The sequence below is a fragment of the Asparagus officinalis genome, chromosome 8 (genome assembly GCF_001876935.1).
Source record: "Asparagus officinalis chromosome 8, Aspof.V1, whole genome shotgun sequence".
Taxonomy (NCBI): domain Eukaryota; kingdom Viridiplantae; phylum Streptophyta; class Magnoliopsida; order Asparagales; family Asparagaceae; genus Asparagus; species Asparagus officinalis.
The window spans coordinates 11197594-11213728 of record NC_033801.1 but is presented as its reverse complement, the minus strand read 5'-3'; the positions used below and the strand labels follow the sequence as shown (position 1 = coordinate 11213728).

The following is a 16135-nucleotide window of genomic DNA, read 5'->3' as shown; positions in this document are numbered from 1 at the left end:
TATCATCACAGCCATACCAGATCGTGCATAATTGTGTTGAGTGATTAAGCAATTGAGAAGTAAACATCATTATGAATGAATACAAGCTTCATGTTGATATTCAACGGACCCTAACAATTAGGACGGACATCATACAATGATTAGTAGTAGCACCAAATGCTTAAGATGTTGAATAGCATTATTATGATCAATGTATAATACCGGTTCATGTTTTCGGTCTTTGCATTGTCTCTCCCTTGGTAGATCAATCTGCATTGATGGATGTGTGCATGCAAGTATTCATGTGTATGTGTAATCAAGAAGACCGATAAAGAGAGAGATATATATACCATCTGACCTTGTTTTATTGCAGCATCATTGTTACATAGAAGTAGAAGAAAGGAGAAGAAAGAACCAGAAAATCAGATGAAAATTATAAGAGTATATAAGTCATGTTTCAATGTGAGTACCATCGACTGGAAACATAACCTGGAGCAAATTCTTGATAGACTGCCTTTCCCCTCACCTTTCCTCAGAACAAACAGGCCAAATGCTAGTAGATAGAACAGGAATGCTGTACTCATCACATTTTGAATTACTGATATTATCTGCACAAGTTTCATCAAATTGCCTTTCCTCGTTATATGCTAACTTTGAACTCCAAATTTTTCCTAAAAAGTAATCCTTCCCAATCAGACTACAGGAAATATCTATATAAGAAATAAGGTGCATCCTTAAATGACCGAATCAAGCTCAAGATCCTCTGCTGCTGATGGAGCAGTTGCCAGTTGGTAACTTTATCTACATGTTTAACATGATTAAACTAGGTAAATAATATCCAATGTTCTAAATGCAGCATCAGAATGGTGAGAAGGAGAGCACCTTATGTAGACCTCGAGCATGGTACAAGTGATGAATTTCCTAATGCAGTATCCAGCTCAGGTTGTATCCATCAGTCACCTCTATATTTATGTGAGACTTTAATGCACATAAATCTGGGCTGCCCGAGAATTCATATCAATATTTGAAACCATAAGTGAAACGATCTCAATTATACGTATGGTTTCACCATTAGCACACTTGTTAGAGTATACTCTCGTATAAACGTCAACCTTCAGCATAACTTCAGAAATTTGGTATAGTAAAAGAAACCTCCAATATGGTATCAGCGATATACATTAAAACTGACTTTCAAAAATGTACTAGACAGTCCGGGCTTTAAACCCATGAAGATGGCTCTCAAGCTGCAGAGACATGTTAATAGTATAATATTATAACCATCAACCTTCACCACAATTCCAAAGTTTTGGTGCAGTGGAAGGGACCTTTTAACAGCCATATTTATCATCTAGTGCTGGAGACCTGCCTATCTTCCAAGTCATGACGAATTTTAGAATGTAAACTTGAACCCTCGGGAATTCCTAAAGGTGCACCAGTACACAAACAGTTATCTACCGTATAAAGCTCCCATTCCTTTATACTACACTTCTCCAAAGCCGAAATCACCCTCTGCCTTGACATTTCTGGTGGATATTTCCCATCTGGGCTAACAAGCACAGCCCCTGTGTATGAAAGCCCCCAGCTGCCGCAGCTGCTCCACTGTAATGAAACAAACCCCAGCTAAAATCATCTGCAACATCAATTATCGTCCAAAACTCCTTTGAAACTACACCATTATCCAGCACACTGAAATAAAATGTACCAGGAATATTTCCCCTCTTCACACGATATTTTCTCCGCCTCCAAATAAGCTTCCCTTCGAGGGTCTTTACTTGGAAAACTGGCTCGTACCAAAATGATCCTCTTGCTTTTCCCCTATAGAACAGTTGGTATTGACAAGGAAACTGATCATATGCAGGATTTTGCCCTGCTACTACCCGCCAGCTCCATTCCAAACTCCCTAACCAACCAACAAAGAGATCTTCTGCAATTTCATGGCTCAAGACCTCTCCCCTGTATATAGTTAGAGGAGATACTGAAGGCTTGCTTGGAATCTCAGCATCTAATTCAAGACAATTGTTCTTCTGCAAAACACATAGAGAGAAGGCCTCCAAATATGGACTCTCATAAGAAGCAATGCAGCGGTAGTTGCACACTTGATCTGTTGGCGAGCATGCATTTAAACATTGCAGTGCTTTCCTGCAGTTTGGATCAAATAAACAGTCCAATATCTCGGTCCTGCAATTTTTAAGCATACAACTGATAGTGGATAATCCCTTTGCCCTTAAGTTCTTGAGTGTCGGCACGGGTTTAATGTAAGAATTGATGATAACTAGTAAACAGAACCTAATATCATCAGTATTATGCCTCTTCCAAGCATCTGAGACAGTTTTGACAATGTCTGAAGATTCATTACCACTCCTCAGTTTTGCAACATCAGCTAATTTGCCGAATATATTCTGTCCTCGGTTTTCGATAAATTTTCCTCCAAGTTTATTGCTAAGAGATAGAGATGACTCGAAGCAGATAACATTTGGGATAGATTGACTGTTTTTCTGGAGCCATACAATTGATTTGTGATCATTAACTGCAACAATCACCAACATATCAGAATGGGCTAGTTCCATTTGGAGAATATCCAAATTATCATCAAACTTGATGGACTTGTCAGTAAAGACAAGCATTTCATATCCTTCATCCACCAATTTCAGCCTATTTGCCTACACAGGGTACAATAAAAGAAAGAATGGAATCAGATGCACTGGTTGAAAACTGTATTTATTTTCATTATATACATGAGATGTGTATTATCATCAAACTTGATGGACTTGTCAGTAAAGACGAGCATTTCATATCCTTCATCCACCCATTTCAGCCTATTTGCCTACACAGGGTACAATAAAAGAAAGAATGGAATCAGATGCACTGGTTGAAAACCATTTCAGCCTATTTGCCTACACAGGGTACAATAAAAGAAAGAATGGAATCAGATGCACTGGTTGAAAACTGTATTTATTTTCATTATATACATGAGATGTGTATTATCATCAAACTTGATGGACTTGTCAGTAAAGACGAGCATTTCATATCCTTCATCCACCCATTTCAGCCTATTTGCCTACACAGGGTACAATAAAAGAAAGAATGGAATCAGATGCACTGGTTGAAAACTGTATTTATTTTCATCATATACATGAGATGTGTATCATAGGAATGCAATAATTGAATTTAAAGCTTTTAAATGATGCCATACAATACTGAAAAAGGTAAAATTTTAGAAAAGCTTACAAAATAGAAATGGATAATTTATTAGTCCTGAAAAAATAAGTACATTAAAATAATTACATCTCTAGGATTTAGGTGGATGTCTATAATCCAAATGCGAAAATCAGATGCGCATCATGAGCTTAAACAACAGGCTCTCAGCAGTACAGAACCCCAAAATACCTTCAAGAAAGGGTGTGCAGTAGTTGTTGTGCTGAAAAGGACAAAAGAAGTCTTTTTTTTCTATTGTTACAATTTTGAAGCCAAATTCCTAGTCTCCTTATGCTACCAGCCTACCACCGTAGATGTCAAACCCTAAGGTAAAATGATTCCCGTTCTTATTCCTTTAAGATGGTGCTACTTGTTTAGGTGACGTGCTAGGTTGAAAAGAGCAGAGAATAGAAGAGCCCAAATTCCAAAGGAACAAATTCAAATCCGAAAAGAATGAGGGGCGAAGAGATTGGTCGAGAAAGATTTCTTGTTCTTATTAGATTAGAAGATTGTAATTTCGTCCGCATATTCATGCGGCCTGAAACGAAGCTGCTTTAGGGAACTTGCAGAAGTTCTTGCCATGAGTTCCCACTTCAAAAATATCCGGTTATGTGTGTAGATATGTAACTATGAATGTTTATATATAGAAAAATGAATATGAGGTCACTGAATGAGTTAGTGAACATAGACTAATCATGACACCCATCCCGCTAGTCACATCGAAGCAGGCTGACCTCATTACACTTTTTTAGCAGTGTTGATCTCATTACTCTTTTTTAGTACTAATGACATCATTAATCCTTTTCAGCAATGTTGACCTCATTACTCTTGTCACTTGACGACTCAATTTGCTAAATGCAATGTCACCTCATAACAGTATCTCCTATATGTGGAAAGCGAGTGTGCTGACAGGAACAAGTGTGTGGGCGGGGCTTGTGTGTGTGCAAACACTAAGCAACTTTCTTATGGCAGGAGCAAGACAGAGATGTGACTGAAATATGGACTACAGAAGGTATTCTCTTTTAGCCTTTCTCTCCTTCATTATTATCCATGTTATATGTTAAGTGTAAAATTATAACCCTCACCTTAACTTTGGATTTTATTTTATTTTCATTATTATCCATGTTATATGTTAAGAGTAAAATTATAACCCTCACCTTAACTTTGGATTTTATTTTATTTGTATTTACTTATTCTTTTGGGTAGCGGAAGGGACCTTTGACTTGATATAAGAACAACTCAGGTTCAAAGCCCACCAATTATGAATTTCAAGTGCACTCTAAAGATGGTACCCCTAAACTTTACATTCATTTGAACTTTGATACCCCAAAGTTCTCATTCACTTTGATATGCCAAAGTTTACATTTTTTTTCTTTTTTTATTGATGCCCTTCTTTTTTCTTTCTCTTTTTTTTATTACACTAGGATACCCCTGTTGGTCAAATATTCACGCACCGAAAGTCATCGAAAAATTGTGGTTGCCTTGTTTTTTGTCAACAAAATCAAGTCATCGAAGGAGCAAGAAAACAAAAAAGGGAAAGGATGAGCATCTTTTGTTGACAAAGAGAGAAAAGAAATGTGTATGAAGCATCCGAGAGAGAGTGCTGGGAATCAATCTAAGTGAGAGAAAAATCAGAGAGAGCACTGTAGGCAATAAAAATTGCCTTTAATCCTTATCAGAGAAGTTCAGAACAAAACTGCTAAAACCTCGCCCGAAATAGCAGAAAAAGGGGAAAACGCAGATATCTCCCAAACCGTAAGGAATTTGGCAAAACGGAGGAAGCGAACCGAAGCCTTCGGCTAGGTTCGGATGGCTCCATCTCGTCGAGATAGGCGATTTTCATATATAATTCGTCCAATTCCGACTTACGGTTTGAAAGTTACGGCCTATTCTTCAATCCATGCTCAGGAGCTCGCCTGCAGCTCAAATTCGCCTGCAGTCCCAAATCCGCCTGCAGACCCAAGTCTGCCTGCGCACCTGAGCTCGCCTGCAAACCCAGTTCGCCTGCTAGCTCGCCTGCAGACCCAAGTCCGCCTGCAGTCCCAAACTCACCTGCAGACCCAGTTCGCCTGCAAGCTCGCCTGCAGACCCAAGCTGCAGACTCGCCAGCTCACTGTCAACTGCCCACTTGGAGTATGGGAACAGTTACATCAGTGGTCAAATCCCACAAATCAAGGGAGAGGGCACAATACTCCAGGCCCGTCAGATGGCCGTCCACAGTACGAATGAGCGGACAGGCGCCGAAACAGCCTGCACCCGCCTGCAAGCTCGCCTGTAGACCCAAGTCTGCCTGCAGTCCTAAGCTCGCCTGCAGACCCAAGCTGCAGACTCGCTAGCTCACTGTCAACTGCCCACTTGGAGTACTTTGAGCCAGGTTCCCAGTTTCGGCGAACCGCTCAAATCAGGCGAGCTTAACAGTTGAGGCGAGCTCATCTCTTTGAGCCAGGTTCCCAGTTTCGGCGAACCGCTCAAATCAGGCGAGCTTAACAGTTGAGGCGAGCTCATCTCTTTGAGCCAGGTTCCCAGTTTCGGCGAACCGCTCAAATCAGGCGAGCTTAACAGTTGAGGCGAGCTCATCTCTTTGAGCCAGGTTCCCAGTTTCGGCGAACCGCTCAAATCAGGCGAGCTTAACAGTTGAGGCGAGCTCATCTCTTTGAGCCAGGTTCCCAGTTTCGGCGAACCGCTCAAATCAGGCGAGCTTAACAGTTGAGGCGAGCTCATCTCTTTGAGCCAGGTTCCCAGTTTCGGCGAACCGCTCAAATCAGGCGAGCTTAACAGTTGAGGCGAGCTCATCTCTTTGAGCCAGGTTCCCAGTTTCGGCGAACCGCTCAAATCAGGCGAGCTTAACAGTTGAGGCGAGCTCATCTCTTTGAGCCAGGTTCCCAGTTTCGGCGAACCGCTCAAATCAGGCGAGCTTAACAGTTGAGGCGAGCTCATCTCTTTGAGCCAGGTTCCCAGTTTCGGCGAACCGCTCAAATCAGGCGAGCTTAACAGTTGAGGCGAGCTCATCTCTTTGAGCCAGGTTCCCAGTTTCGGCGAACCGCTCAAATCAGGCGAGCTTAACAGTTGAGGCGAGCTCATCTCTTTGAGCCAGGTTCCCAGTTTCGGCGAACCGCTCAAATCAGGCGAGCTTAACAGTTGAGGCGAGCTCATCTCTTTGAGCCAGGTTCCCAGTTTCGGCGAACCGCTCAAATCAGGCGAGCTTAACAGTTGAGGCGAGCTCATCTCTTTGAGCCAGGTTCCCAGTTTCGGCGAACCGCTCAAATCAGGCGAGCTTAACAGTTGAGGCGAGCTCATCTCTTTGAGCCAGGTTCCCAGTTTCGGCGAACCGCTCAAATCAGGCGAGCTTAACAGTTGAGGCGAGCTCATCTCTTTGAGCCAGGTTCCCAGTTTCGGCGAACCGCTCAAATCAGGCGAGCTTAACAGTTGAGGCGAGCTCATCTCTTTGAGCCAGGTTCCCAGTTTCGGCGAACCGCTCAAATCAGGCGAGCTTAACAGTTGAGGCGAGCTCATCTCTTTGAGCCAGGTTCCCAGTTTCGGCGAACCGCTCAAATCAGGCGAGCTTAACAGTTGAGGCGAGCTCATCTCTTTGAGCCAGGTTCCCAGTTTCGGCGAACCGCTCAAATCAGGCGAGCTTAACAGTTGAGGCGAGCTCATCTCTTTGAGCCAGGTTCCCAGTTTCGGCGAACCGCTCAAATCAGGCGAGCTTAACAGTTGAGGCGAGCTCATCTCTTTGAGCCAGGTTCCCAGTTTCGGCGAACCGCTCAAATCAGGCGAGCTTAACAGTTGAGGCGAGCTCATCTCTTTGAGCCAGGTTCCCAGTTTCGGCGAACCGCTCAAATCAGGCGAGCTTAACAGTTGAGGCGAGCTCATCTCTTTGAGCCAGGTTCCCAGTTTCGGCGAACCGCTCAAATCAGGCGAGCTTAACAGTTGAGGCGAGCTCATCTCTTTGAGCCAGGTTCCCAGTTTCGGCGAACCGCTCAAATCAGGCGAGCTTAACAGTTGAGGCGAGCTCATCTCTTTGAGCCAGGTTCCCAGTTTCGGCGAACCGCTCAAATCAGGCGAGCTTAACAGTTGAGGCGAGCTCATCTCTTTGAGCCAGGTTCCCAGTTTCGGCGAACCGCTCAAATCAGGCGAGCTTAACAGTTGAGGCGAGCTCATCTCTTTGAGCCAGGTTCCCAGTTTCGGCGAACCGCTCAAATCAGGCGAGCTTAACAGTTGAGGCGAGCTCATCTCTTTGAGCCAGGTTCCCAGTTTCGGCGAACCGCTCAAATCAGGCGAGCTTAACAGTTGAGGCGAGCTCATCTCTTTGAGCCAGGTTCCCAGTTTCGGCGAACCGCTCAAATCAGGCGAGCTTAACAGTTGAGGCGAGCTCATCTCTTTGAGCCAGGTTCCCAGTTTCGGCGAACCGCTCAAATCAGGCGAGCTTAACAGTTGAGGCGAGCTCATCTCTTTGAGCCAGGTTCCCAGTTTCGGCGAACCGCTCAAATCAGGCGAGCTTAACAGTTGAGGCGAGCTCATCTCTTTGAGCCAGGTTCCCAGTTTCGGCGAACCGCTCAAATCAGGCGAGCTTAACAGTTGAGGCGAGCTCATCTCTTTGAGCCAGGTTCCCAGTTTCGGCGAACCGCTCAAATCAGGCGAGCTTAACAGTTGAGGCGAGCTCATCTCTTTGAGCCAGGTTCCCAGTTTCGGCGAACCGCTCAAATCAGGCGAGCTTAACAGTTGAGGCGAGCTCATCTCTTTGAGCCAGGTTCCCAGTTTCGGCGAACCGCTCAAATCAGGCGAGCTTAACAGTTGAGGCGAGCTCATCTCTTTGAGCCAGGTTCCCAGTTTCGGCGAACCGCTCAAATCAGGCGAGCTTAACAGTTGAGGCGAGCTCATCTCTTTGAGCCAGGTTCCCAGTTTCGGCGAACCGCTCAAATCAGGCGAGCTTAACAGTTGAGGCGAGCTCATCTCTTTGAGCCAGGTTCCCAGTTTCGGCGAACCGCTCAAATCAGGCGAGCTTAACAGTTGAGGCGAGCTCATCTCTTTGAGCCAGGTTCCCAGTTTCGGCGAACCGCTCAAATCAGGCGAGCTTAACAGTTGAGGCGAGCTCATCTCTTTGAGCCAGGTTCCCAGTTTCGGCGAACCGCTCAAATCAGGCGAGCTTAACAGTTGAGGCGAGCTCATCTCTTTGAGCCAGGTTCCCAGTTTCGGCGAACCGCTCAAATCAGGCGAGCTTAACAGCTTAGGCGAGCCCCATCTCTTTGAGCCAGGTTCCCAGTTTCGGCGAACCGCTCAAATCAGGCGAGCTTAACAGTTTAGGCGAGCCCATCTCTTTGAGCCAGGTTCCCAGTTTCGGCGAACCGCTCAAATCAGGCGAGCTTAACAGTTTAGGCGAGCCCATCTCTTTGAGCCAGGTTCCCAGTTTCGGCGAACCGCTCAAATCAGGCAAGTTTAACAGTTTAGGCGAGCCCCACTTCTTGAGCCAGGTTCCCGGTTATGGCGAACCGCTCAAAACAGGCGAGACTAGCAGTTCAGGTGGGCTGCATCAAACTCCCACTTGGTCAAACCTTCAGATAGTTAGGACCAAAGCCACAATCCCCCGCCAATCCTCTTCAATAGGATGGCGGGACCCCCACTGTCATGTTAACGGTCACCTCTGACAAATCAACTTACCAATCCTCTTCAAAAGGATGGTAGGTCCTCAAAGTCGCTCCGATCGCGGCAATCCCTATCATGTTAACGATTACCTCTGATAGCCGACACCATCATTCCCGCAAATGATGTTGTCCAATCAATCGTCACACTCATACGTCCCTGAACGATTTGATTCTCCCAGCACCGTCTTTCCCATAAAAGGCGTTGTTGTTTGATAGTGGCCTACTATGCGATGTGCTGCTATTTCAGGGTTCGTCTTTGCCCCAAGAGAAGACAAATCAGGGTTCGTCTTCATCTTTGCCCTAAGATAAGCTTCCCCCCTAGACTCCAACTGGTGCATGAGTCTAAACTGCCCCCTTACACTCCAACTGGTGCATGAGTCTAAACTGCTCCTACCCTCCGACTGGTATACGAGGTTAAACTGCTCCCTTAAATCCAAACGCCTCGAAAGGCTAAGGATAGAGGAGAAATTTTAGCATTGAGCCTAAGAGAGACTCCTCGACAACTTACCATGCTAAGGGCAAGAGCATGGCTAGTCCAACTCAAACGGCAGTTGGTAAAGACAAATCAAGTCCGTTGATAGCTGGGGGTTTGCTCAAAATCCTAGAAGGCGATCATCAGCTGCGAGTGAAGAGCAGGGATCACTTTACGGGACTTCATATCCAAAGTGTTCCAGACCCCATGCGGCCTGATTCAGGTCTGAAAACTTTGGAGGGGGTTTTGTAGGCAATAAAAATCGCCTTTAAATCCTTATCAGAGAAGTTCAGAACAAAACTGCTAAAACCTCACCCGAAATAGCGAAAAAGGGGAAAACGCAGATATCTCCCAAACCGTAAGGAATTTGGCAAAACGGAGGAAGCGAATCGGCTCGGTTCGGATGGCTCCATCTCGTCGAGATAGGCGATTTTCATATATAATTCGTCCAATTCCGACTTACGGTTTGAAAGTTACGGCCTATTCTTCAATCCATGCTCAGGAGCTCGCCTGCAACTCAAATTCGCCTGCAGTCCCAAATCCGCCTGCAGACCCAAGTCTGCCTGCTCGCCTGCAACTCGAAATTCGCCTGCAGTCTCAAATCCGCCTGCAGACCCAAGTCTGCCTGCAGTCCCAAACTCGCCTGCAGACTCAGCTCGCCTGCAAGCTCGCCTGTAGACCCAAGTCTGCCTGCAGTCCTAAGCTCGCCTGCAGACCCAAGCTGCAGACTCGCCAGCTCACTGTCAACTGCCCACTTGGAGTATGGGAACAGTTACATCAGTGGTCAATCTCTGAACGACGTGTGGTCACATCCCATAATTCAAGGAGCAGTCAAGCTATCTCCCTCACCTCTATTAGTGGTCAAATCCCATGAATCAAGGGATAGCCCATGCCATCCCTTGCCTGTTAAAACCCATCTTCAGCAGCATGAAGAAAGGGGGATTGGCTGTTGCATATTCTGCTGGCTAATCTCCCAAAGGTTGAACCTGGACCTTTGCCAAAGGCTCCCTCGTTTGAGAACTGAGGCTCCGGCAGCAACTTCGATCGGATCGTCCAAGGGAAGCAGACTCGGCACGAGCACCGAGCGAGGCGTCCTATCGTCACCAAGGAACCCACGTTAAACAAGGAGGGCTTTCCCTCCGCTTCTGTTGTAAACATTTGATTTATTAGTTTGTAATAAGCCTTCTTATCAATACAAACGAAGTTCCCTGTTTTCGGGAGATCAAATTTTTCACCCTACAAGCACTTAGTGAGAAAATTGAGTGATAGCACTCAGTGAGAAAAATTGAGAGGCAGCACTCGGTGAGAGAAAATTGAGAGTAATTTTCAGAGTGAAATTTGGTTGTGAATATTTGTGAGTGTTTGTAAATTTTTGTGAGAGAAAATTAAGACAATTTTGTGCCGAACCACGTTAAATTTGCGTGTCTTATTATTCCGTATTAATTTTGCTTTCTCGTAAATCTGGTTATAAGGGAATTTGCGTAATTTCCCAACTGGTATCAGAGCTTTGGTTGTGACGTCTGTCAATTTTTTACAAAATTACTATTCACATAAATAGTGAATTTCGTGAATAGCAAAATTTTGTCTGCGATACTGGTTCGTCGACAGCAGTGTTCTAATACACGGTGCAAAAGCGGTGGTTCGCAGAAACAATCAGAAACGTTCCAGAAGGTGCCAGATTCGAGTGGCAGCGATGGTTGCAAATGAAGGAAATGTGAAAATTGAGAAGTTCGATGGTGTGGACTTCGGTTTTTGAAAGATGCAGATCGAAGATTATTTGTACCAGAAGAAGCTGTATCAACTTCTCTTAGAAAATAAGCCAGATGACATGAAGGATGAAGCGTGGGCTCTTCTCGACAGACAAGCCCTTGGAGTTATCCGATTAACGTTATCCCGCAATGTTGTTTTCAACATAGCAAAGGAAAAGACCACGACGGATCTTATGGCGGCTCTCTGCAGCATGTATGAGAAGCTCTCTGCCTCAAACAAAGTTTACTTGATGAGACGGTTGTTCAATTTACGGATAACAGAAGACGCATCGATAGCTCAACATCTCAATGAACTCAATACAATCACAACCCTATTGAGTTCAATTGGAATTGAGTTTGATGAAGAAGTACGAGCATTAATACTTTTGTCTTCTCTACCAGAAAGTTAGAATGCTACCGTCACAGCTGTGAGTAGCTCATCGGGAAGCAATAAGTTAAAATTTGATGATGTTCGTGATCTGGTTCTTAGTAAAGAAATCCGACGGAGAGAATCAGGTGAAGCATCAATCTCCTCAGCCTTACACACGGAATCTAGGGGAGAACTTCAGAAAGAAGTTCAAATCGCAACAGATCAAAATCTAGAAGGAGCAAATCTAGATCGGAAAAGAAAGATTTCAACTGCTATAATTATGACAAGGGTCATTTCAAGAGGGAGTGTTGGACACCGAAGAAAAATATCGGCACACAGGAATCTGCCAACGTGACCAAGGAAGGAGGTGATGCTATGATTCTAAGCGTCAACTGTCCAATTGAATCATGAATTCTTGATTCAGGGGCATCCTTCCATGCCACCATATATCGAAAAATCATGGAGAACTACGTCAGCGGTGATTTCGGAAAGGTACATCTAGCAAATGATAAAACCTTGAAGATCGTTGGCAAGGAAGACATCCGATTAAAATTATCAAATCAGACCACATGAAAGCTGCAAGGAGTGAGACATAATCCTAACCTTAAACGGAATTTGATCTCTGTGGGACAGCTTAATGGAGAGGATTACTGTACAACATTCTCATGTCATGAATGAAAGATTACCAAAGGAGCACTTATCATTGCTCGAGGTAAGAAAAGTGGTACTCTCTATGTAACCTCTAACTTAGAGAATATTATTACAGTAACAGATACAGATGAAAAATCAAACCTATAGCACAAAAGGCTTGGACATATGAGTGAGAAAGGGATGAAGACACTTTTATCAAAAGGGAAGCTGCCGGATCTGAAGAACGTAGATATCGGCCTATGCGAGAATTGCATCTTTGACAAACAAAAAAAAATCAGTTTTGCAAAAATTAAAAAGACACCCAAGACAGAAAAGTTAAAGTTGGTTCATACCGACATATAGGGGCCATCTCTAGTTCCATCTCTTACAGACTCACTGTACTATGTCACCTTCATTAATGATTCTACAATGAAGGTGTTGGTCTATTTTCTGAAGAAGAAATCAGAAGTCTTTGATACCTTCAGAAAATGGAAGGCTATGGTGGAAAATAAAACTGGTTTGAAGATAAAACGGTTGAGGTCAGACAATGGAAAAGAGTACAAAGATAGTAGATTAAAAGAATTTTGCGCAAATAACGGGATCAAGATGGAGAAAATAGTTCCCATGACACCGCAACAGAATGGTGTAGCGGAACGCATGAACAGAACTTTGAATGAACATGCCAGAAGCATGAGGTTACATGCCGGTTTGCCCAAGTTCCTATAGGTTGAAGCTATCAATATCGCAAGCTACCTAATCAACCGTGGGTCATTAGTTCCCTTGGATGGTGGAATACCGAAAGAAGCTTGGAGCAGAAAAGAGGTAAACCTTTCGCATTTAAGAGTTTTTGGTTGTATCTCTTATATACACATAAATTCTGCTGAAAGAAGTAAACTTGATGCCAAATCTAACAAATGTGTTTTTGTTGGTTATTGTGTGATGAGTTTGGTTACCGATTTTGAGATTATGAAAATCGAAAGATCATCAGAAACAGAGATGTCATATTTAATAAGAATGTGATGTATAAAGACAAATCAATTACAGAATCAAGTAGCTCCAGTACAAAAGCTGAAATAAAAGAATTTGCTGAATTTGAGGAGATTTCTGAAAATGATGTTCATACTAATCCTGAAGTAGTTCAAGAAGAACCAAGTACGCTAGGAGTGAGACGCTCCTCCAGAATTCCTAAGCCAATCTAGTGTTATTTGCCTTCTTTGTACTACTTGTTGCTGATTGACAATGGTGAACCGGAGTGTTATGATGAAACAATGCAAGTGGAGGATTCAGTCAAGTGGGAGTCTGCTATGCAAGATGAGATGGGATCGCTTATGTCAAATCAGACGTGAGACTTAGCTAAATTACCACCAGGTAAGAAAGCTCTTCATAACAAGTGGATTTACAGAATCAAAGAAGAGCATGATGGAAACAAACGCTACAAGGCAAGATTGGTTGTTAAAGACTTTCGGCAAAAGGAAGGTATTAACTACAATAAAATTTTCTCTCCGATCGTGAAACTGACTACAATCAGACTGGTGTTGAAAATTATAGCTGCTGAGAATTTACATCTTGAGCAGTTAGATGTAAAAACAGCTTTCCTTCATGATGATTTAGAGGAGGAAATCTATATGAAGCAACCATAAGGCTTCATAAAGACAGGCAAGAAAAATCTAGTATGTTGTTTGAAGAAGAGCTTGTATGGATTAAAACAAACTCCCAGGCAATGGTACAAGAAGTTTGACAACTTTATGGGCAACAACGATTTTACTAGATGCCAAGCAGATCATTGTTGCTATCTCAAAAAGTTTGACAATAGCTTTATTATTTTATTGTTATACGTTGATGACATGCTCGCTGCAGGTTCAGATCTGTAATAGATTATAAATTTGAAGCAAAAATTGTCAAAATAGTTCATAATGAAAGATCTTGACGCTGCAAAACAGACACGAAGTCTTGGAATGAGGATCAAGAGAGACACTAAGTCTAGAACTTTGATGTTATCACAGGATGAGTACATTAACAAAGTACTCTTCAGGTTCAATATGCAAGATGTTAAACCAGTGAGTACACATTTAGGTGTTCATTTCAGACTTTCCAAAGAGCAGTCACCAAAGACAGAGGAAGAGCTTGCACACATAGCGAAGGTCCCGTACGCCTCAGCAATTAGAAGTTTGATGTATATCATGATTTGTACAAGACCAGATATTGCTCAAACAGTAGGAGTTGTTAGCAGGTACATGAATAATCTGGACAAGGTACACTGGGAAGCAGTCAAATGGCTCCCCAGATATCTACGGGACACCACAGATAAAGCACTTTGTTTCAAAGGTGAAGATACAATGCTAATAGGTTATATGGATGTTGATTTAGCAAGAAATGTTAATATCAGAAAGAACACTACAGGGTATGTCTATACTCTAGGAGGCACTGCAGTGAGTTGGGTTTCTCAATTGTAAAAGATAGTTGCTCTCTCCATAACTGAAGCAGAATGTCGCTGTTATAGAAGCCGGCAAAGAAATGGTTTAGCTTCGAAGTTTTTTGGATGAATTAGGCAAGAAACAAGAAGACAATATCTTATATTGCGATAGTCAAAGTGCTATTCATCTAGCGAAAAATCCGTCTTTTCATTTCAGAACGAAGCACATACAGATGCGGTATCATTTTATCCGGTCACTTCTGGAAGATAATTTTAAAACTTGAAAAGATCAATGAAGCTCAAAATCCGACAGACATGCTGACAAAGACGGTGACTACTGACAAACTGAAGTTGTGTTCAACTTCAGTTGGCCTGCAATAGTATCAAGACCAGGGAAGAGGTGTTGCATAGATCGAGATGTGAAGACAAATTAAAATCAGTCTTCAAGTGGGAGATTGTTGGTCAAATATTCACACACCGAAAGCCACCAAAAAATTGTGGCTGCCTTGTTTTTTGTCAACAAAATCAAGCCACCGAAGGAGCAAGAAAACAAAAAAGGGGAAAGGATGAGCATCTTTTGTTGACAAAGAGAGAAAAGAAATGTGTATGAAGCATCCGAGAGAGAGTGTTGGGCATCAATTTAAGTGAGAGAAAAATCAGAGAGAGCACTTAGTGAGAAAATTGAGTGATAGCACTCAGTGAGAAAAATTAAGAGGCAGCACTTAGTGAGAGAAAATTGAGAGTAATTTTCAGAGTGAAATTTGGTTGCGAGTATTTATGAGTGTTTGTAAATTTTCTCCCCTTAGCCAAAGATCTGCAGCAGCCCGTGGGCATAGGCAATTTTGTGCCGAACCACGTTAAATTTGCGTGTCTTATTATTCCACATTTATTTCGTTTTCTCATAAATCTGGTTATAGGGGAATTTGCGTAATTTCTCAACAACCCCAAAATTTACACACTTTTATATTAAATTTGATACCCTAACACATTTTCTAACTATGATACCTCAAACTTTGGGATACCATTGAATCAAAGTGTCAAAACAGAAGTTTAAAAAGGTGTAAACTTTGGGGTACAAAGTGTCAGGAAAAACTTTGGGGTACCAAAGTTAGAAAAGGCTTAAAACTTACGAGTATCAAAGGGTCAAAAAAGAAGGAAAAAAACGCTGGGGTATCAAAGTTAAAAACAGTGTAAACCTTGGTACCAAAGTACAACAACTGATATTGTTGCGTGAGTGCAGGTTTTTGGCCCATGAAAAGACTGGTCAGCTTGCGAGGACGTGATAGAGACCTTCGACACTATACCCCGTAGAGTCGGATGGGTTTATAGCTAAACTAGGTGTAACATCTTCTCGTGTATTTATAATTCTGCGGCGGTGAACGATCTTAATACTAATTTATGCATGTTTATCAGCCTTGCGGTGCCACCAGGACATCAATAGCAAGTACCAAGTGAAGTTCATGAAGTGCTAAAAAATTAGGACGTCATACATATAAATGAAGCATGCAGCCCCAATTTCCATCTTATCTTTATCTCATCTCAGCCAAAACAAAACTAGTTATACAAAAGATCACTCTTTTTTAACTTGAAGGTCGGAACTTGGAAATGAGAAAGCTTACCGTGTGAAGCATGACTTGATCCCAAGGCGCGTTCTTGATTGGGCTGACGCTTCCTTCTCCCACCACC

General features: G+C 43.1%; 1 protein-coding gene across 1 annotated transcript; it reads right to left on the bottom strand.

Moving 5' to 3' along the window:
* Window positions 325–16129, bottom strand: LOC109820098. Its single transcript, XM_020386168.1, is given in 4 exon segments — window positions 325–780; window positions 862–1557; window positions 1560–2639; window positions 16069–16129. Coding segments are annotated over 3 exon segments (1326 nt in total). The 5' UTR covers window positions 16081–16129; the 3' UTR covers window positions 325–780; window positions 862–1323.